This window comes from Passer domesticus, chromosome 7 (genome assembly GCF_036417665.1).
Source record: "Passer domesticus isolate bPasDom1 chromosome 7, bPasDom1.hap1, whole genome shotgun sequence".
In the NCBI taxonomy this organism is placed as follows: domain Eukaryota; kingdom Metazoa; phylum Chordata; class Aves; order Passeriformes; family Passeridae; genus Passer; species Passer domesticus.
Genome location: NC_087480.1, coordinates 60,747,692 through 60,770,554, shown reverse-complemented (window position 1 = coordinate 60,770,554; position 22,863 = coordinate 60,747,692). Strand labels below are relative to the sequence as shown.

At 46.0% G+C, this 22,863-nt stretch overlaps 1 protein-coding gene across 4 annotated transcripts in view; it reads right to left on the bottom strand.

Moving 5' to 3' along the window:
- Window positions 1-22,863, bottom strand: part of ROR1 (receptor tyrosine kinase like orphan receptor 1) — a 150,233-nt gene that overhangs the window by 7,848 nt on the left and 119,522 nt on the right. For all 4 annotated transcript variants that reach the window (XM_064429131.1, XM_064429133.1, XM_064429132.1 and 1 more), the window contains 3 exons: window positions 6,443-6,570; window positions 4,758-5,075; window positions 2,871-3,116 (listed from right to left, as the gene is read on the bottom strand). In XM_064429131.1, coding sequence (XP_064285201.1) covers window positions 2,871-3,116; window positions 4,758-5,075; window positions 6,443-6,570 — 692 coding nt within the window. The remainder of the gene's footprint in view (window positions 1-2,870; window positions 3,117-4,757; window positions 5,076-6,442; window positions 6,571-22,863) is intronic.

Sequence of the window (22,863 nt, the reverse complement as noted above, 5' to 3'; positions counted from 1 at the left end):
TCTGGATGTCACTTTGCATAACCCCTCTCCTCTTTCAGGCTCAGGCTGTCCTCTGCTCCCCCCACGTCCTCTCTGATCATTCCTTTCAGATTAAGTTGTGCCATCTGGTTCTTAATTGAGAGGAGAGGTAGCCCAAATATTCCTCCAGCCTTTGGGAAACAGGAGAGGACTAAAGCACCACCCCCATGGTGTTCTCCCTGTCCCCAGAGAGGCAGGGATTCACACCCTGCCCTTCCAAGCCTTCCTAGGCTGGGCTTTGCTAAGCCTCATGCCCGAATTACCCCGTGTTTCACATCTCCCCGCAACCAGGTTGACAAACTTTGATGAAACAAATCTCTCACAGCTTGCGAGATACAGTTGAAGAAAGGAAAAGAAAGCAGCAGCACGAGGCAGAGGGAGACCTGGGCACCAGTTCATCACCTGAGCTATTCCAGTCAAAGGCAATTATTATTCTTATTAAGTAGCAGCCCCCGCCGTGAAGCCTCATTAGGTTAATGGGCTTCTTGGGAGCCACCCTAATTAAATCCATTTCCCATCTAGGCATGTCCTGCTGAGGCAGAATGCACAATGCTGATTAAAACGGGCCTGAAATGGCTCTTTCAGCCAGTGCAAAACCAGCAGAATGCAAGTCCCACACAGCATTCTGGGTTTAATATGCAGATTAGCACTTAACAATTCAATTACTGCTCACCTGATCCAGCTCTGCTTGTATTTAGAATAATAAAGCCACAGAACAAGTACCATTTAAGGCAGCAGTGAGAGGTTTTGGCAATTAAAAACTTGGTCAGGAATTCTCCAGCCCAGCCAGCCTATCTCAGTTATTATCAAGCAAAGCTGGAAAATCAGAGTTTGGCACCAAAAGAGTCCCAGATCCCGAATCAAAAGCCCGAGCCAGGCCTGGCACCTCAGAGCCCATCTAGAGGGGACTGGCACAGGAATCTTCAGGATAGTTTTTTGTTATTTCTGTTGAAATAACAGCAGAAGAGGTACAGGACTGGAAAAGTGTGGGGAAAACCACAGAATTGTTGAGGTTGGAAAAGCCCTCAGAGATCAGCAAGTCCAGCTCTTAAACCAGCACTGCCAACACAGCTCAGGCCTTGTTTCAAAAATAGAGGTGACGTTGCCAGGTCCTCTAAAATGGATTTGAAATTTGTGTTTATAGAACTACCCTGGCTGCATTTTGGGTTTGCAAAATGAACAAAAAAGGAGATTCAGCTCTCATTTGATTCTGCTTTTCAGAGACCTGGGGGAAGTGAACGGAAGACCTGAACAAATGGGCCCTAATTGTTTTATCTGCATGTAGAAATAACAATATTGATAACAGGCCAAGAAAAAACCACAGCCATTTGCATGGACATGCCAGAAATCCACACAGAAATGTTGTGGAAATCCAAAGTTTCACACCAAATTTGATGTTGCCTACAAGTTGTCACAGCAACATTCACCTTTCCCCTCAGAAACGAGATACCTTTGATGTTCCTGCTCCAGAGCCAGAACCAAATTACATTTTTTCTGGTTATGGTTATGAACATTCCTGCAGTGAAACACGTTCTGAGTCTGCTCCAAAGTCTTTTTCAATTAATGGAAAGATGGGGATCGATGCCAAAATGGGATGTAAATCATGTTCTTACTGAAAGGGTAGATCAGGGGGAAGGCAGATAGAGCCCAGACTATCGTGTGCATCTCAAACCCTCTCCCTGGTTTTGGGCCCCCCACAAGAAGAAAGCCATGGAGGGGCTGGAGCAGGTCCAGGGAAGGGAAGGAGCAGCTGAGGGAGCTGGGAAGGGGCTCAGCCTGGAGCAAAGGAGGCTCAGGGGGCCCTTGTGGCTCTGCACAGCTCCTGCCAGGAGGGGACAGGGCTGTGCTCCAGGAACAGGGACAGGAGCAGAGGGAACGGCCTCAAGTTACACCAGAGGATGTTCAGATTGGACATGAGGGAGAATTTCTTCACTGAAAGGGTTGTCCAGCCTGGCACAGCCGCCCAGGGCAGTGGTGGGGTCTTAAAAGGGACTTTAAAAGGGATTTAAGTGTGTGGATGTGGCACTTAGGGACATGGGGCAGTGGTGGCCTTGGCAGTGCTGGGGCTGGTTGGACTCCATGACCTTGGAGGGCTTTTCCAACCTAAACAATTCCTTGTTTCTATGACTTAATTTGGCCTAAGGAGTTCTATTGAATGGAACAACAACCTGGGAAGTGAGGAGTGCCTGAGCTGGCAGTGCACAGCCATTCACCAGGAAATTATTTTCATGGCACCACTTTGTCACTGCAGGGGCAGCAAGTGCTCAAAGGTGCCCTGGGAGCAGGGCCAGGCAGCCTTTCCTACAGCTCTGTTCCCAGGGACTCACCAAAGACACTTTGTGCACCAAACTGATGCCTCAGGTTTTGGGTTTTCTATTTTCAGACTCTGAGCTGCTTTAGTGTGTGGGGCTGGGCTTCACACGAGGGGATGGGGAGCTCTGCACAGAGCAGGGACACAAAACAATTCCTGCTCCAGCTGGGCACCAAGGACAAATGATCCCAATCCCAGCCCAGGAGCACAAAGCCCGTGGGCTGCAGAGAGAAAAACAAGCAGGGTGGGACTGCAGGGGCTGCAGTGGGGTTGGCCACTGAACTGCAATGTGCACATGGAGCAGAGCTGAGCCCAGGGACAGACCCCGGCAGCGCTCGTGCATTTTGGGGCCATTTGGGTTCATCCTGGGGGCAGCCCTGGCTGGGCTCTGCTGCTGCCCGAGGTGGATCCATGGAGGAGATCCTTGGAATCAATCCCTGCTTTATTCTGGAACTTTCTCCAGTTTCCCAGGGCAGCCTGCACAAGGCACCAAAACCCTTCCCCTTTCCCCAGCTCCAGCCCACAGTGGCTCAGGCATTACCGCAGGCCGGGACATCGCAGAGCTCTGACTTGAGGTTCTCATCCAAGGTGAAGCACCACGGGGCATCCTTCTGGTTCCCGGGGTTCCTGCAGTAGGAGTGGCCCCCGTTGAGCTCGGGGTACCTGGCAGCAGTGAAGGTGTGGGTGTGGGGGTACTGCGAGTTCCAGGGCTGGCACTGCCGCCCCGAGCGCGTCACGCTCACCGTGCCCCGGTAATCCACGCCCGTGCTGTTGTAGCACCTGTGATCTGCAAAGACAACCAAAAGACAAAGCCACTCTTCATTTGTGGGCGTGTGAAGGTGAAAGGGTGGGAAAGAAGGATGGGAGAGATGGAAATTAGGGCAACGAGGCTGGAGAGGGGCTGGAACACAAACCCTGTGAGGAGCCCCTGAGGGAGCTGGGGGTGCTCCCCTGGAGAAAAGGAGACTCAGGGGTGCCCTCAGCACTGCACAGCTCCTGAAAGGTGCCTGTGCTCAGCTGGGCTGGGCTCTGTCTGCAGGCACTGACACAGCCAGAGCTCACAGCCTGCACTGCACCCAGGGAATTCAGGCTGGATATCAGGGAAAGGTTTTCACAGAAAGGTGATAAAGCTCTGGGATGGCTGCAGGGGAGGTGGTGCAGTCCCCATCCCTGGGGGTGTTTAACAAAGCCTGGATGTGGCACGGGGGGCCAGGGTTGAGTTGGGGTGCTGGGGCTGGGCTGGGCTCGATGGTCTTGGAGGTCTCTTCCATCCCAGCCATTCTGGGAATTCTGTGAAGATGAAGCAGCAGGGAGGATGAAGCCACCCATGTTCCTCAGCATCCACATGCTTACACTCCATAGTTTCCAACCCCATATTACTTAGAAAAGACCTGAAAAAATCCTTTAGAATTCCTGAAAAAGTCCTCCAGAATTCCTGAAAAATATCCTCTATCATTCTTGAAAAATATCCTACAGAATTCCTGAAATAATTCAGAATTCCTGGAAATACCCTCCAGAATTCCTGAAAATATCCTTCAGAATTCCTGAAAATATCCTGCAGAATTCCTAGAAAAATCCTCCAGAATTCTTAAAAATATCCTTCAGAATTCCTTTAAAAAATCCTCCAGAATTCCTGAAATAATTCAGAAGTCCAGAAAAAAAAACCCTCCAGAAATTCTGAAAATATCCTCCAGAATTCCTGAAAGAATCCTCCAGAACTCCTGAAAATATCCTTCAGAATTCCTGAAAATACCCTCCAGAACTCCTGAAAGAATTCAGAATTCCTGAAAGAATCCTCCAGAACTCCTGAAAATATCCTTCAGAATTCCTGAAAATACCCTCCAGAACTCCTGAAATAATTCAGAATTCCTGAAAGAATCCTCCAGAACTCCTGAAAATATCCTTCAGAATTCCTGAAAATACCCTCCAGAACTCCTGAAAGAATTCAGAATTCCTGAAAATATCCTCCAGAGTTCCTGAAAGAATTCAGAATTCCTGGAAAAATCCTTCACAATTCCTGAAAATATCCTCCAGAATTCCTGAAAATACCCTCCAGAATTTCTGAAAGAATTCAGAATTCCTGAAAATACCCTCCAGAATTCCTGAAAGAATTCAGAATTCCTGAAAATACCCTCCAGAATTCCTGAAAATATCCTTCAGAGTTCCTGAAAGAATTCAGAATTCCTGAAAAAAATCCTCCAGAATTCCTGATAATTTCAGAATTCCTGAAAATACCCTCCAGAACTCCTGGAAATCCCCTCCATGACCGCCAGCCCAGCTGGCTAAGGCGGGAATGCCCGCGCGAGCGCCAAGCGCAGCCCGGCTCCCGGGATGCGGGAGCCCTGGCAGCCCTGGCAGCCCTGGCAGCCCAGCCGTGCCCAGCCCGGCTCCCCGCGGCAGCCCAGGCTGGCACACCAGGCCCACTCACTCTTGTTGATGGGGTCGGCCATGGGAATGCCGATGCGGATGCAGCTGACGGCCTCGGGGCTGTCGGGCTGGGGCAGGTCCTCGCAGTTGGGCAGCTTGAGCCTCATGAGGATCATGGGGTTGGACCTGGCGAAGATGTACTCGGTCTGGCACAGCACGTTCTCCAGGATCTCGCACTCGTCCCGGCACAGGTCCCGCGGCTTGGGGGCCGCCGAGGTCTCGTCGCAGTAGGGGAAGGCGTAGTGGCACAGCGAGGGGATGGCAAACTGGGAGCACTTGTCCGACAGGTGGCTGGAGGTGCCGATCATGGTGAAGGCAGCTGGAAAAAACACCACGAGTTTGGTGACTGCTTTGTGAGGTGCTGCCGGGACGAGCAGAGATGAGAAACTGGACTCCATGCTTCAGAAGGCTGGTGTATTATATATATATAATATAATATATATTAAAATACTACATTAAAACTATACTAAACGAATAGAGAGAAAAGGATTCATCAGAAAGAACAGGAAAGGAATGCATAACAAAGCCCAATGCAGCTGCATCTGTGATTGGCCATTAATTAGAAACAACCAAACCCACCAATCCAAGGTGCACCTCTTGCATCCCACAGTTATTGTTTACATTTCTCTCCCTCAGCTTCCCAGGAGGGAAAAGTCCTAGCAAAGGATTTTTCATAAAATATCATAGCTACACACGAGGGTTTGGCTTGGGAACCTCTTCCCTGGGCTGTTGCCTTCCCAGAAAAACTCTCACTTCCCACTGCAGCTGTGCAGGTGATGGACAGGAGTGCACAGCACTAATTAATTACACTGGAAGTTATTAACCATGCTGATTTCACTGACAAGGAAAATACATCAGGTTTGCATCACGGGATTAATGCTAAGCTCGTTGCCCAACCCCCAAACATAATTATTCCTTTAATAATTATTCCTTTTTTCCTCCCAAATAACTTAGAATAATTTAAAAATTCATGTAATATTGAAAGCCCAATATGTAAACCCCAAATTCCTGCACCAGTTCCTTTGTGGAAGGTGACAATACCAATACAATCCCAAATAACTTTTCCAAATAAATGCTGGAAGATTATGAACTGGTGGCTCTACATCGCCTTTCTTGGGGAAATGAAGCCATTTTTGCAATGCTGACAGTGTTTGGAGACAAAAGGAAAAGAGAAATTTGGGATATTCTGACAGCAAGGAAAAAAATCTGAATATAGAGATGATTACCGGGGCTAGGATCAGACCAAGTTAATTAATATTAAAAATAGAGAATATCTTTATATCTATGATATCTATGAATTCAACAACCCCATCAGCATCCCACAAAAATAGTGGCAACTGCTTCTCCCCTAAATCCAAAGGAATAATACTGCTTGCAGGATTATTTCTGCAGCCTTTCCCAGCACCTAAATTATTCCAGCCACGTGAAATCAACTCAAGTTTGCTCCCTTAACAGCAGGTAGCAGCAGCACTGAGTCTCCCAGAAGCTGGAAACACACAGCCCCTTCTCCCTGAAAAATCTTTTTTCCCAGGAGTTTTGGGAGGAGCTGGAGCAGCAGAGACACCCAGACGAGCTCAGGGCAAGAGGGAATAAAGCAAAGCAAAACAAATCGCTGCTTATAAAACTCCAGCAGCTTTTTGGGAGCAGAGGGCTCGGTGGGGAAGCAGCCACGGCGTGGTTACCCACCTGTAATCTGATTTTCTATCTCCCCCTGCATGTGCAGGGACTCCATGTAGATGGTTCTGTTGCCAATGAAGCGGGCGCAGGCGATGCCCCTGTAGGGCTGGCAAAACCCGTCCTCCTCATACTCATCCCTGAAACCAGCCAGAAACACAAAAAGGTGACGGTGAAACGTTGAAAACAATTAGGATTCTTTCCTTCTGTTCAACAAGATCTTGAATATTTGTTTGTTTAAATAAACCCCTTTCATCTGCCTGGTAAAAAGTGGCATTGCAGCTTAGCCAAAACACACATGAATGTTGTATGAAACGAGTGCTTTTAAGGCTCTGCTCAGAAATACACCCAGCCTTGAGTAGAAGAGAAATGTAAACTGCCTGGAAAAATAGGATTGATGTTTATTTAAAGCAGCTAACACATAGTTTTCTATTTTTGAACCAAGCTTGTTGCTTAATATTGATAAACACAGCAGGAAGAGTCATGCAGGCAGAATTTCAAGTGTGTATAGAAAATCCAGCCTCTGCCAGCACCCATACTCTGGAAATAAGAAATGTTTGCTCAGCCTTCCATGTGTGGCAATATTCAGTGCTAAAACAGAACCAAAACTGAGCCAGGAGTTCTACAGACACATTTCTTTCATTAGGTGCTTTCTTTTAGGCAACACAGGAGACGTTTAATCCAGAAATCCAGAAGGGAAATGATTTGCCAGTGCTCTTCAAACAAAGCAAAGAAAGGAAATTGCTGAAGACCCAGGCAGACACTGAGTATTTTGAATAATCACCACTGAACAGGAGTTTAGTGGGGTTTTGAGTACGTGATCCCTGAAATCCCAACTGCATGAATCAGCCCTTTCAACTCCTTCCTTTAGGACCCACTCAGAGATATTTTGCACTGGGATTTTTGGGATGAATTTTCTGGACAGACACCTCGGCTCTGCTTGAGCTCCCAGCAAAAACGAGGAGCTTAATGAATATTTGCTGATATTTCCTTTGTTATTCGTGCCCAGCCCATCCATGGCTCTCAGACTGGGATAAATGATGCTGGAATATCCCTAGGGACGATGACAGCCGGGTAGGGAACAGGTTACTTCCTTTGTGTGCAAAATCTTCCCTCCCCCAGATGCCAAAAAACAGTGGAATCCCACTACGCCTTAATAAGGGAAAAATCAGAGCTTTTTTTTTTTTTTAATCAACTCTGCCATTAAGTTTGACAAAAGCCACTTTCATCCCCTCCCGAAGACCTTGGAAATGCAAATTCCCCGGGGCTCTTTGAAGCCGCGCGTTCTTTGTGCGCGGCCGCGGCCGGAGCGCGGTCACCGCCGCCTAATGGGATTAGCGGGGACGGGAGCTGGGATCGCCTTCCAGGACAGCCCAGCCACCCCCGGGCTCCAGGGCAGCGTCCCGGGATCCCCGCAGAGCTCCAGAGAGAGGACAAACCCCGGGGATTAAGCGCAGTAATTTATGAGTGTGAAGGAGAGGGGTGGGAAAGAGGGATGGGAGAGATGGAAATGGGCAAGGAGGCTGGAGAGGGCTGGAACACAAACCCTGTGAGGAACCCCTGAGGGGGCTGGGGGTGCTCCCCTGGAGAAAAGGAGACTCAGGGGTGCCCTCAGCACTGCACAGCTCCTGAAAGGTGCCTGTGCTCAGCTGGGCTGGGCTCTGTCTGCAGGCACTGACACAGCCAGAGCTCACAGCCTGCACTGCACCCAGGGAATTCAGGCTGGAGATCAGGGAAAGGTTTTCACAGAAAGGTGATAAAGCTCTGGGATGGCTGCAGGGGAGGTGGTGCAGTCCCCATCACTGGGGGTGTTTAACAAAGCCTGGATGTGGCACGGGGGGCCAGGGTTTGGTTGGGGTGCTGGGGCTGGGCTGGACTCGATGATCTTGAAGATCTCTTCCAACCCAGAGATTCTGTGAAACCTCCACGGCCACCTCACCACTGGGAAATCGGCTCCAGGTTTCCCTGGATGATGGTCCCAAGGCATTCCCAAGCACCTTGGAAGCCGAGTTGCACAAGCACAGCCTTTGACTGCCAATTAAACTCTTCATTAACAGCCCCAGGGCAGGCTGAGGTGCCTCAGGCATTCAGGTGACAAAGGCACCTGAGATGCAAGCAGGGATCCACAACCACAGCCTTGGGATCCTGCAGGGGACAGCTCTGGTGACAAAATCTTTATCACCTGGCTGGAAATGTCCTCAGGAGAGGGATTTTGCAGAAAATCTCAGGAGGGGAAGAACAGAGTAAAGAGGAATGGCCGGGATGCCACCAGCTCTGCCCTGGGGCTGCATCCAGGCAATTCCCACAGGGAAAAGAGTGATTAGAAGCTCCTGAGGAGCAGGAACTACTTAGGATTGTTTTGGAAATCAGCTCCATAATGGGGCAGAAGGGTCAGACAAAGGAAAGGAACAGGAGCATCAGGGTAGGACAGAGGCACCCTGAGCCTCCGCGGTCCCCTGGCCTCAGCTGGGGGTGACAGGCACACAGAAAGGGCTGGATGTTCCCCTGTGGAACACAGCCCCCCACAACAGAGCGCTCCGGGGGCAGCCACAGCTCTCCAAACCCTCATCCCACCGAACTGAACTGAGGGGATCACCCTGTGCTTCCCAGCATTCCATCCCACCCCATCCAAACCCAGAGCCCACGGAAGGATCCTGCAGCTCAAACCCCTTCCCCACCTCCCGCTGCCCCCGGCAGCGGCTGCCTTCAGACACTGCTGTTTGCAGCTCTGGCTTTAAACACACCTGTCCACTTTCTGCCTTTAAACACAGCTGTTATCAGGTTTTGGTTTAAACACAGCGATCACTTTTTGGCTTTAAACACACCTATCCAGTTTTTGGCTTTAAATACAGCTATTATAAGGTTTGGCTTTAAAGACACCTATCAGTTCTTAGCTTTAAATATGCCTGTTAGTTTTTGGTTTTAAATACACCAATCAGTTTTTTGTTTTGAACACACCTATTGGTTTTTAGCTTTAAACACATCTATCGGTTTTTAGCTTTAAACACATCTATCGGTTTTTAGCTTTAAACACATCTATCGGTTTTTAGCTTTAAACACATCTATCGGTTTTTAGCTTTAAACACACCTATCGGTTTTTAGCTTTAAACACACCTATCGGTTTTTAGCTTTAAGCACACCTATCGGTTTTTAGCTTTAAACACACCTATCGGTTTTTAGCTTTAAACACACCTATCGGTTTTTAGCTTTAAACACATCTATCGGTTTTTAGCTTTAAACACACCTATCGGTTTTTAGCTTTAAACACATCTATCGGTTTTTAGCTTTAAACACATCTATCGGTTTTTGGCTTTAAACACATCTATCGGTTTTTAGCTTTAAACACATCTATCGGTTTTTAGCTTTAAACACATCTATCGGTTTTTGGCTTTAAACACATCTATCGGTTTTTAGCTTTAAACACATCTATCGGTTTTTGGCTTTAAACACATCTATCGGTTTTTGGCTTTAAACATATCTATCGGTTTTTGGCTTTAGGCACACCTATCGGTTTTTGGCTTTAGGCACACCTATCGGTTTTTGGCTTTAGGCACACCTATCGGTTTTTGGCTTTAGGCACACCTATCGGTTTTTGGCTTTAGGCACAGCTCTCAGTTTCTTGGGACCAAGGCTGACCCGCGTTCCTTTCCCACAGCCCGTGCCTGGCATCCCTCACCTGCTCCGTGTGAGGGATCGCCTCACCCCTGCTCCGATGTGTTTCTGCTTCTTGACCCCGATCCCGCACAGGGAAGGGGCCCTTTGGCTCCAGCAGGATGGAAATTAGGCCTGGCCCAGCAATAACGTGTTAATTAACTTACAGCCGAGGTTAATCCTGATGATTGAGCCCTAACTGGGAGTCAGTGCGAGCCTGGGGGCGTTTCTGGGTGGGATGGGTTTGAACCACTTGTGCAGATTCTGCTGAGTGGGGAGGACAGGAACAATCCCAGCCCAGATTTGGGGTCTGGGAGCTGCCCCACACCTGACTCCTGGAGACTTGGCTTCTTTTTTGCCAGGGTCGGGATTAAATGCACAAGATGGAATTTCTTGTTGGACTCAGATGTTTGTTAGTTCTTATCTCTGTCACAGCCTCACAAACCCTGAGTCCCACAGCCCTTCACTCCAACAAACTACAAATGGAGCCCCATCTCCATCTCTACACGGCCTTTTAAGGATAAACTGGCCAATTAAGAAATGACACCTGAATTATTTTTACTTTTAAGGATAAACTGGCCAATTAAGAAATGACACCTGAATTATTTTTACTTTTAACCCAGTAACCAACCAGCTGTGCCCACAATGGGGACTTTTTATCCAATTACACAAAACCACCCAAACCCATGGAGAAGAAGGAGAAGAAGAAGGTGGAGAAGAAGGAGCAGCCTCCACCCTAAAACCTCCATCTTGCTTTATATCTATTACTATATATACCTAGTATTCTAGTAATATATAAAACTTAAAACTCTATTATTCTATTAATATATAAAACTTAAAACTCCAAGTTTAAATAAATAAATTCAAAATATAATTTTTTTAAATAAAATAAATTTTATGACTATATAAAGCTTAAACTCTAAGTTTCCCACCCTGTGATATCACACACTTCTATTCAAACTCCACACCCACAATCCCAGTTCTGTCGTTCCATTCTGGAATCCTTCTCCACAGCCTCAGGTCAGTGCAGTGCTCTCCTGAGGGTCAGTGCCTGCCAGCACAGAAATTCTGGAATTCTCAGGGTTCCAACAGGTCCTGCTCCTTGCACTGCCTGCACCCCACAAGGCCCCTCTGAGCTCTGGGTGAGGGACAGAGAGCTGGATTTTAATGACACAGCACTGTTAATATTCTTTCTCTCCAGATTTGGTTCCCACTCTGTTTTCTGTTTCTCTCTGTCCGTATTTCCAGCCTGGGTGTTTCTTTTGGAGCTGGCCCATTGCTTTTGGATCCTGCTGCACCTCCCGCTGTGACAACACCTCTGGCTGGTTAATGATAGCACCAAGGTTCATTTACACCGTGCTCAGGTGTCTCTGAGGGTCTGATTGCTCACACTCACAGAGAGCCAAGCAGGAGCTTTGAAAGGAGCCAAAATCTCTGAGATCCCCTCCAGCCCAGCCCATGCTCTGATTCCATCTCTTTATGCTCCTGGTGTGAGGCTCCAGTGAATCCAGAGGCTGATCCCCCTCCCAGAGCAGCTCCTTTCTGAAACGGGGCAGAATTTCTGCCTCTGCAGCTTTTTGGGCTTCCCCGTGCAGACAAACATCAACAATCAGATTGCAATATTGATTTTATTGGTTCACACTGAGCCTGCAGGGGCTTCGTGGCACCACCTCCTCTGCAACTGGTTCCTGAACACAAACCAAAGTTCTCTGTCAAACTCCACTTCCTAACATCCTGAATTTTCTTTGCCAGCCTTTTCCTAAATTACCAGAAATTGCCCAGATTTAAACATTTCCAGCAAATGCCAACAACAAGTCCAGGAACTCAGTTCAGCAAAAGCTTTGTAGCCAGGCTTTAATGTGAGTTCATTTAGAAGAATTTCATATATGATAGAAAAACTGAACCCATGAGATCATGTTGTATTTATTTTTACAATCCAATATATTAAAAAAGCATATTTTAGGGATGCTGTAATTGTGTGGTCATTCCTGCCACACCCCGTGGATTTCCTTTCCTTTCCTTTCCTTTCCTTTCCTTTCCTTTCCTTTCCTTTCCTTTCCTTTCCTTTCCTTTCCTTTCCTTTCCTTTCCTTTCCTTTCCTTTCCTTTCCTTTCCTTTCCTTTCCTTTCCTTTCCTTTCCTTTCCTTTCCTTTCCTTTCCTTTCCTTTCCTTTCCTTTCCTTTCCTTTCCTTTCCTTTCCTTTCCTTTCCTTTCCTTTCCTTTCCTTTCCTTTCCTTTCCTTTCCTTTCCTTTCCTTTCCTTTCCTTTCCTTTCCTTTCCTTTCCTCTTCCCATTTTTGCCTTAAGAAGGATTTAAATTAGTACCCTCAGGAAGAATACAAACACAGGACTAACTTGGATATCTTGAGCAAAAATGGCCAAAGGAGAGAACAGAACAAGGCAAGACAAAGTCCCAAATGTTCTGAGTGTCCCAAAAGCCAGCATGAATTAAGGTGTAAATGCAGAAAAAGTTGATTTATGAGAATTAACCAATCTGAAGAGCAAAAGCAAACAAATGTTGAATTATCTCCCAGATCTACCAAGTGGAGATGGAAAAGTTTTGGCTCTGGGGGAAGGCTGCAGACATTTTTTTTTCACTGACAAAGTGAAAGACATTTTGTCTTGCCATTAATTACAAGGTGTAGCAATAAATTATTTTTATGGTTACGTACACCCGGTGCCCCCTCTCTGTATAAATTATTTGTACATTGTTAAATAAATTACATTTTGTTCCTTTCTTGTGTTCCAGCTTCACACAGGATGAAATGAAAGGGTTTTGACTTGGCAGATCTCCCTTAAAGCAAACAGATGAATAAAATGCTCTCATACTTTCCAAAGAGCAAAACCCAGTTGCTTGTGCCTCACTTGGAAAATGGGAACACCTTGGCTCTGTTTCATGACAATATTTCAGCAAATTTCTGCATTTCACTCTGCAAAAAGAAGAGAACTGCCCAGACCTCCACGTCATTGTGGAATTTAGGGGAAAATTCTGGGGAATAAAAGCTGTTTGACACCCCTTGAAAGGCACAGGGCAGCCAGGGTTGAAATGGGTCACTGGGAAAGCAGAGGCAGAGCAAAAAATTCATTATGCTGTGCTTTGATATCATTACAGAGTCCCATAGCACCTCTGAATAATAATAATAACAATAACAATAACAATAATAATAATAATAATAATAATAATAATAGTAATAACAACAACAACATTAATAATAATATTTCCTAGGATGGTGGAAGGTGTCCCTGCTTCTGCCAGGGGTTGGAATAAGATGATCTTCAATGTCCTCCTCAACCCAAACCATTCTAGGACTCTGTGATTAAAAAAATAGCAATAATTAAAAAAGATCTGCCTAAGGAATGGCTTTACTTAGCTGTTACCTCACTGTCCAGACTGATGATTGCTTTGAATGATGCCTCCAATCCAGGTGTGGATAAATAATCCAAAATTCCTGTGGGTTTGGGATGCTGGCTGAATGCATTTGCAATGAGATGGCAGCAAGGAGAGCAGGCCAGCCACATTAGGGCCACAAATTAGAGCTAAATATTGATCAAAAATCAATAAATCAGCCTTGAGACTCAGCCTCGGGGATGTTTTTTCCTCCTGAATGTCCCTTTGTGACACAGCTCCTGCAAAGGAGCAGTCCCTGCAGGCAGCTGGCAGGGAGCAGCCCTGGGAGCAGGGTTAGGATCTTTCTGGCAGATTCCTGCCACCGTGACTCGGGATGAACTGCAAATCATATCTGCAGGGTTATGGGAATGGCAGGACTCCTGCTTTGTTTGACAGAGCCATTTTCGGGGCACCTTTGGCAGATCAGCCTGTCCAAGTTGTGAAAAGAAGGGGGAAAAAAAGGTGAAATGTTTTTAAAGAGCATCAAGAGGGACAGGATTACACGTGCTGAATGTTGCCTCCTCTCTCAGAGGGGAAAACCCCCAGAAAAATCCCCTCCCTCCTGCTGGATTCCCTCCTGGAGCCACTGGGGTCTCACCCACCCCTGCCCACCTCTCATCGGGCACGGGGCTCCGGGCAGGAGGTTGGGGTGCAGCTGCCAATCCTTCCATCCCAAAAATTCCCATCAATCTGCCCTGAGTGATGCCAGACCCCGTGGCTGAGGGTCTGAGGGGCCTTGGGAGGGCATGGATGGGGCTGGAGCCCATCCCATGCTCGTCCCTGTCCCACACACTGCTGGGAGCTGGACACCAAGGCAAAGGGAGGAGACTTCCTTTAAGAGCTTGGCCACATCCTTCAGGTTTTTTGTCCAAATCCCTCCAGCTGGGAGGGAATATTCAGAATTTAGGGCCCAATTATGCACATTTTGGTCAGATTTGAGAAGGTTGCCCAGCCCTAAATTCTGAAAATTGAGATTCTGATGTTCTAGAAAGCAGCACCCAACCCTTCCTGGGTATCAGAACACTGCAAATGCAGCTTTGAACTCTTCAAACTGGTGGAAAAACCTGCAATATTGAACCCCACAAAACGAATTTCAGCCCATTTTATCTCTCCCTAACTCTTTCCTGCTTTCCCTTATTCTCTGGAGTCACAGCTTTATTTCTGCTCCTCCCTCCCCTCTCCTTCCTCCTAACATTTAATTTGTCTTCTGTGCCTCAAATAGTTCTTTCTTCTGGTGACCTAATATTTTAACCTTAAGCATGATGAGAAACAGACTTCACAAAGCTGCCACTTGAATTAAAAGTGAAACACATGCCTCAGCACAAGTTAATTAAAAATAATACCTATAATGTTAGCTTGTTTAAGCTATTATTTGACCAGAAATTTGCACCCATCAATAAATGGAGTCCACAACTGCTGCAGAAATAACAGCAAGCTCCAAGTTACCAAAATTAGCTGCTTTAATTCTCTTTTTATTTCACAGATAAAAAGATCTCCCCGATAGGAGAGGGCAGCCAGGGAGGGGTCAGGCTCTGCTCCCAGAGAACAGGATGAGAGCAAACAGCCTCAGGCTCTGCCAGGAGAGGTTTGGGTTGGATATTGGGGATTTTTTTCCATGGAGAAGGTGATCAGGCATTGGGACTGGGGATGGTGGAGCCCCCATCCCTGCAGGGATCCAAAATCCCCGTGGATGTGGCACTTGGGGACGTGGGGCAGTGCTGGGGGTGGCTGGACTCATCTCAGAGGCCTTTTCCAAGCTAAACAATCCCACGGCTCTGCGGAATTCTGTCACATCCACATTTCTGAAAAATCCCTTTGCCAGGATTTTCTCCTGGGAAGCTGAGAAGCCTCAGAGAAAAAGGAAAACAATTTTATCTCATTTGCTTCTCCTGTGTTTTGCTGCTTTGGGATGTGGTTGGAGATTGTTTATCCAACAGGGGATTGTTTCGTTGGTTTCTTGTGAGTTATTTTCACTCTTTGGCCAATCACAACCAAGCTGTGTCAAGACTCTGGAAAGAGTCACGAGTTTCATTATTATCTTTTTAGCCTTCTGTAAGTATCCTTTCTGAATTCATTGGTATTGTTTAGTTTTGTATTCTTTAATATAATAATATAGTATCATAAAATAATAAATTAGCCTTCTGAGAACGTGGAGTCAGATTTTAGGGCCCAATTATTCACATTTTGGATAGCCTTGAGAAGGATGCCCAGCCCTAAATTCAGAAAAGCCTGCTTTGAGGAGAGAATTGTGAAAAAATGGCAGTTTTCTACTTAAAAATGGGACAAATCCCTCCCAAACCTTCAGTTTCCAGGAAAAAAACCCAGCCAGTCACTGCCTCTTCCTCATGTTAGCCCAGAAAAGTGAATATGTTCCAACACAGCTCCCTGCCTGTTTTCTGGCAGCAGCATTAAAAGAATTATTAAGTAAATTCTAAACATTTTTTTCGTTGGAAACATCTAATTTTTCAAGGCCGACCAGTTTGAAACTCTACAAGTTTAAATTGTTTGTCTGAGTCTGCAGAAAACATTTAAAATGCTGTCCCTTCACCGCCTTTTTACAGCCAATAATTGGTATTCAAGGTGAAAAAAACCCTTTTTCATCCCCCACAACAAGCACATTTTAAAATTCATGTAGCTGAAAATGCACAAATAATTCTGGACCTAAGTTTTAGGATCTGGAATTTATTGACATTTCCCAACACATAAAACTATCCCAATTGCTTTATTTAGTTTTATTTGATTATTGCAGTGTGCCAGCAATTGAGAATAGGAATCCCCTGGAGGTTTGCATTAGAAGAAATTATGGTAATGTGCCACTGGGACATTATTTAATGGACAATTTTGGACAAATTTATGGACAATTCTGGACAAAATTATGGACAATTTTTAAAGGCATTTTACACATGATTATTGGGGTGTTTTGATGCAAATTACAGCATGTCTGCCAGACTTCCTACCTGTGCCACCAACATTTCAGCTGCAAATCTGGAATTAATTGGTATTGATAAGCTCAGATGCAGGATATGGCTGATATTAATGCATTCTCCCTGTGGAAAAATATTATTTAAGATAACAGGCTTATTTCTAGAACCTTGTTTTAGTAACATCTGTTCTGGCAGTTGCCCTGGATCAAATTTTAAAGCTGGGTTTTATCTCAGAGTGGGTGAAATGCTCAGATCAATACCCACTCTCATGGTGCTCTTGTAACATAAAACATGGATTTTGCAATGCAGAAAAACCTGCAGGATTAAGCCAAACATCATTTAAAAGGCAGCACACCCCCAAGCATGCAGCATTTAGGGTTGGGAATCAAAGGAAACTCTGATATTCCTGCCCTGCTGCTCCTTTGATCCAGCCTAGGAACTTTACTTTGGCAAGACCACCATTGCCTGTTTTGTCTGCATTGCCAAGGATGGAGTAACAACCCACGTTATTCATGGAAAAATACGGAGCTGAAGCCCAGAGTTCCTCAGGTTTATCCCCACAGAGCTGACACTGGACCCCAGAACACTCCCCAGAGCCTTCCCTCACATTTATCATTTCTGGAATAATATTTTCTCTCATTATCTCTTGCTCCTCCCCAGTCTCCAAAAGATGGGAACACTCCTGGAAGGGCAAATCCTCATCTGATACTCCTGGGCTAATTGGAACCCATTGGGGAGGAAAAACTGACACCACCAAATTTTAAACAAATGCTGCAAAAATTGCCACGAGGAGCAAAAGCCAGACAGGGAGATTTCCAAACCTGTCAGAGCTGCCAACGTGCTCGTGCATTTTGGGGCCATTTGGGTTCATCCTGGGGGCAGCCCTGGCTGGGCTCTGGTGCTGCCCGAGGTGGATCCATGGAGGAGATCCTGTGAATCAATCCCTGCTTTGTTCTGGAACTTTCTGCAGTTTCTGCTCCAGGGCAGCCTGCACAAGGCATCAGTCCCTTCTCATTTGAAGCCCCCCAAATCTCTAAACCAGCTGTGACCCTTGAAGGGGTACTTGCAAAGTGTTCTAGGTGCTAATTGCTGGGCAAAATAATGTGTCCATTCATCTGGAGCAAAATCAGGATGGGGAGAAAACTTATTTGGTTAAAGTAAATTCACCCACACAAGAAATTTGGCTGGGGAACCACGGCAGGGTAACATTTGTGATTCATTTTTGCTGAGCACTGATCTTGGCTGGCTCAGGCACCAACAACAGCATCCAAATACCAGCTCAGATGATAAGTGCTTTCCTTCCTCACCCAGGTAACCACACATGTTTTCCTGTTAACAAGATCAATAAACTTGACACACTCAGAAATGGATGATTAACTGCTTTTACAGTATTTGAGGTGGCCCGGGGTTATTGCTTTGAACAGCCAGAGCTGGAACGTCAGGAGTGGTTTTAATTATCAGGATAAATAATGTAACACCTTGTAATCTTCTCCCTTGCACTGCAGGACCTTGTGATGGAGCTGCACACACTGGGAGTGAGTAGTAACTACACAGAGGCTGGCTGAGCAGTGATGTTATCCCTGTAGGAAAACCCATTCCCAAGGTTTCACACCCTGCTGAAGTCATGAAAGGCCCTTGGGCCACTACAGATTTACTCCCACTTTTAATGTTCTTACTAGGCTGAATAAACACTTGCCCTAACACTGCCTCTTCTGAAGCCTGGAGTAAAATCTTGAGCTTGGGATGAGTTGAAATTGAAAAAGAATGGATTTAGATGGGATGCTGGGAATTAGGAATTGTTCCCTGGGAGGGTGGGGAGGCCCTGGAACACATCCCCAGAGCAGCTGTGGCTGTCCCTGGATCCCTGGCAGTGCCCAAGGCCAGGCTGGGGTGGTGGAAGGTGTCCCTGCCATGGGATGAGCTCCGAGGTCCCTTCCCACCCAAACCATCCCTGATTCTGAGGGAGGGAAGCTCTGCAGCTGCCCAGCTCCCAGCTGGGACAGGGATCTCCAGGGACAAGCTGAGGTCCAGGACCCAGCTCTGGATGCCAGCCTGGCAAAGAGCAAAGGCTCTGAAGGGGAGCAGAACCCCAAAGTGCCCATGGAAAGGAAGGATTTCCACACAGACAGAGAGCACTTTTCATGTGGCTGAAAGAACGCCAAGGACAGGAAACAAATCCATCCCACAGAGGCACAGACGCTGCTTCTCCCCCTGCCAGTGCCCTGCTTGCAAGGCTGTAATTATTATTGTTATTATTATTATTATTATGATCATTATTCCTACTTTTTGTTGTCCTGAATAATTCCTGCCACCAGCAACCAGAGCTTTCACCACTGTAACGTTTGAAATGTTTCATCTTCAGTCATTTTCCAGCCCCCTGGAAGCGAGGCTGGCAGATAAACCAAAAACCTGCTGGAAGCTGTGCCCAGAGCTGAGCTTTGGATCTGCTGAACCTCCAGCAGATCCCTCAGTGCTCCTCCTTTCCCTGGTTCCCATCAACGCAAAACCAAAAGAGCAGGAGAGGATTTGTTTAAGGAATATCAGCAGCAGCTGGGCACTGAATAAGAGCACAAAATGAGACAGAGATTGAGATTTGCCCGGTGAGATTTTACTGCTGGCTTGTGTGAGAGGTTTTACTGTGACCACAGAAACATTACAGGCCTTTAAACAGGATTTCCCTGCTAATTAAAGGGCTTATGGCCCAGGGGAACCTCAGAGATGACCTCAGACATTGTAAGTGGGCTCTGGAATGTGTCAGGAGTTCTTTATTCCACCCTTCCAGCCACTCCCAGGAAGGTTCTAGAGCAGCATTTGCCACCAGACACTGCAGGGTTTGAAGCACAACAAGGACTTTGAAAGCCACTTGTTCCACCTGAGAGACGTTCCCTTTTCTCTTCCAGAAAATCCTAATTGAGTCACAATTTCATTTGTCAGTTTTCTGACTCAGTTACACTGAACTCACGACAGCCAGACAGCATTTTACATTTCACACCCAGCTTATGGAATTATTTCCTTTCTTCCCTCCTCCACCTACAGCCCTTTCCACTCTTCCTCAGGCGTAAAACACTGGGCACTAGAGGCACGGGGGACCAGAAAAACTCAAATTATTTGTTCTCCTGCAGCACCGAACCCTTGGAATGACTCTGAACCCACCACAGGGTGGGGAGGGAAATCAAGAACCTTGGGTTCAAATCATTTAACTTTTTATTTTATTTTTTAACTGCATAAGACCAGCAAATGCCCAAAACAGAACAGAAAGCTCCCAAAGCCTGGGACTGGGTGTATTTTCCAGTGTAAAATACAATCTTTGTCCCCAAAACAACACTTCCCACCTCTGTTTTAGCAGTGACAGGCCGCTGAAGAAGAATTGGGTTGGATTCACAAATCAAACAACAGATCAGTGATTTACCAAAACTCAGGTTTAACCTCACATGAATCAGAGACTCCCTCAAACATCATTTTCTATTTGTGCTCTTTGAGCACACGTTCAGGCCAAGTCCTTCCAAAGCCAGGCTCTGCTGAGCCAGGACTGAAACCTGAGCCAGGCCAGCGTGGCTGAAATAAATCCACTGTCACTGTGACATTGTCAGCTTCCTCCTCACAGCCTCCAGGCTCAAAGAAATCCTCTAAGCCACTTAAAATGTCCTTCTGCTTGGAGCTAGAGGAGACTTTTTTGATTAAACCTGCCTCGAAGAGCAAACCCCACCTCCTGAGCATGGAAAGCTTCACCAAAACCCCGTGGTTTGGCCCCAGGGCTGCTGAGAGCTTTTAGCAGCTCCAGCAGGGATTTTGGGGCTGCCTTCAAAAGAGCTGTTACCTGGAACGACCACAAGAAATATGGGAAAAGCAGATTATTCCTCTGCTCTGAAGCACTGCCAGCATCTCCCCTCTCTGCTGGCTGTGGGGCTCTGCAATTTTCATCTGCTGACACAAATGCTTGATGGCCTCAGCAAAAATAAAACAAAAGTTTACTTTTATTAATAAACATTAATTATTAATAATATACAAATAATATATTTTTATTTATTAATAAATCATAAAAGCAAAGTTTGGAAGCTCAGAATGTTTAATCAAATGCAGCAGTTTTTTTTCCAAGCAGGCTTAGCTGCAGCCTTAATGTGGAATTTAGGAACACAGCTCCCTTGTCCTGGGGGTGAAATCCAGCCCAGACAAAAAGGGTGACACCCTGGAAAAAGGGTGACATTAAAGCACTAATGGGTCTTGGGTTTGAACTATTTTTTTGTTATGATTAAATGTGTGAGATGGTATTTTTTGTTTGGACTTAGATGTTTATTGCTTTTTATTTATATTACAGTTTTATAAACTGTGACTTTTATAGTATTTTATGTTCATAAACTAAAAATTTAAGCTGTATTTATTTTTTCATAAGGCTTTTTAAGGATAAACTGTTTAATTAAGAAATTATAATTAAATTATTTTTATTTTAAACTTAATAACTACTTGTGGTTTGTAATGTGGACTTTTAAATTTAATTATACAATATTACTTAAATTGATGAAGAAGAAGGTGAAGAAGGAGGATTAGCTTCTGTTATAAAGCTTCCATTTTGTTTTATAAACACTATTATATTTTAAAACTTTAAGTTTTCTAATATGTGATATTCACTCCTATTTGAACAACACACTTTTAATTTTAGTTTTATTATTTAATTTTGGAAGCTTTCTTTAGGGTTTTAGGTTAAATGTAGTGTTAGTGTAAGATTCTCAGTAACCAGGGTTCCAACAGATGGGAGCAATATTTGGCAGGTTGGGCTGTTTGGTTGAACTCACAAGACTGGGTTTATTACTGGTCAGACCCAGACTTCCAAGTGGGCTTAACGATATTTATTATTTTTTACAACAGTTGAAGAACATCTCCATGAACACAACACCCTGGAGGAAATGATCAGCAGAAATAATGCAACTTTCCAGCCTTTCCTGATTTAACTTTTGCCTTTCTGCTGTCAAAATCTTCAAAATGATCCTCACTTTGCTCTTTTTTAAATAAATCAGGAAAACAGGCAGAGAGTCTGTAACTCAGGGTCAAATTCTGTCATCACAGGATTTCTTTAGTGTTGTGGAAAGCCTGATAACTGAGATATCCAATTAGAGAAAGGAAAGTTTATCCAATATCTGTACTTTACTTATCAGTCCCCTTGGAATCATAGATTTATAAAGATTGGGAAAAATCACTGAGTCCAATAAATAACCAGGACCCTGGGAGGGATTTGAGAATTTCCTGGATCCAGGGTTAAAAAAGGCAATAAGGTCTTGATATATATATAAAAAATATGAATATAAATAAAGTCTGATACATAAATAAAGGCAATAAAGATAGAATGACAGCACAAATACCTCTTTCAGTGTTATCCTCACTCCCAACTCCCCCATTCCCCAGATCTGGCCACAGATCCCACATGCCAGGCCAGGGAATGCTGCCTGTGTGGAATTCTGGTGGAAACACAAACCCCAAACCCCTCAAACCCCACTGCAGCATTCCACAGGGGCCACCCCCACCCCAAACATTTATTCCCACTGTGGTGCTCTGGGTGACCTGCACGGAAGGAAAACCAAGCCAGCTCCCAGTGGCACGCTGTGCTTTGTGCCCCCCATGCCCAAGTCCACTTCACTCCCTGCTTAAAAAAACATTGGCACCTCTGTAATTAATTTAATAATTAATAAAGATAATGCAGCTCTGTCTCCTGGGCCTTTCCCCGTGCCACGTGCGGGCAGGAGGGATTCTGTTTGCCCTGCCCACAGGTGAGGGAGCACTTCAGCTGCCATCTGCAGAAATGCTTCTCAGACACCCTGGGGAAAGTCAAAAGCACGTTCTGAGGTCAGTCTGGCACCAAACCCCAGGCCAATTTCTTGTCTGTAGGTTTGCCACAGGTAACAAAATACAATTTAAGGCTCTGCATGGAAAGAACTCGGCTGTTGGCAGCACTGCTCACGTGAAAACCAGCTGGGCCACAGCAGACAGGAGCAGGTGGATTTTGGGAGGGAATTCCTGCCTGGGAGGGTGGGCAGGCCCTGGAAGAGAATTCCAGAGCAGCTGGGGCTGCCCCTGGATCCCTGGCAGTGCCCAAGGCCAGGCTGGACACTGGGGCAGTGGGAGGTGTCCCTGCCAGGGCAGGGTGGCACTGGGTGGGATTTGAGGTCCTCTCCAGCCCAGCCCAGCCTGTGGTCCCATTCCATTTCTGTCCCAGGCCACTCCTGCAGTGGTTTGGGCTGATGCCCTCACACCAGGTGCCCAGTGGCCCTCCAGCTGCACCAGCTCCAGTTCAGGCCCCTCTAACACACCTCAAACCTGACTTGGGCTCAGCTTCCCACGTGTCTGGCAGATAAGGGGAGGTGGAGAGGCACAGGAGCCTGGGGTTCCCAGATAAGGTGTATATTTAGTACCTAAGTACTCTGAGGTGATAAAACACCCTGGAACAGGCTCTGCAGCCAATTCACTTCATACAGACACAAT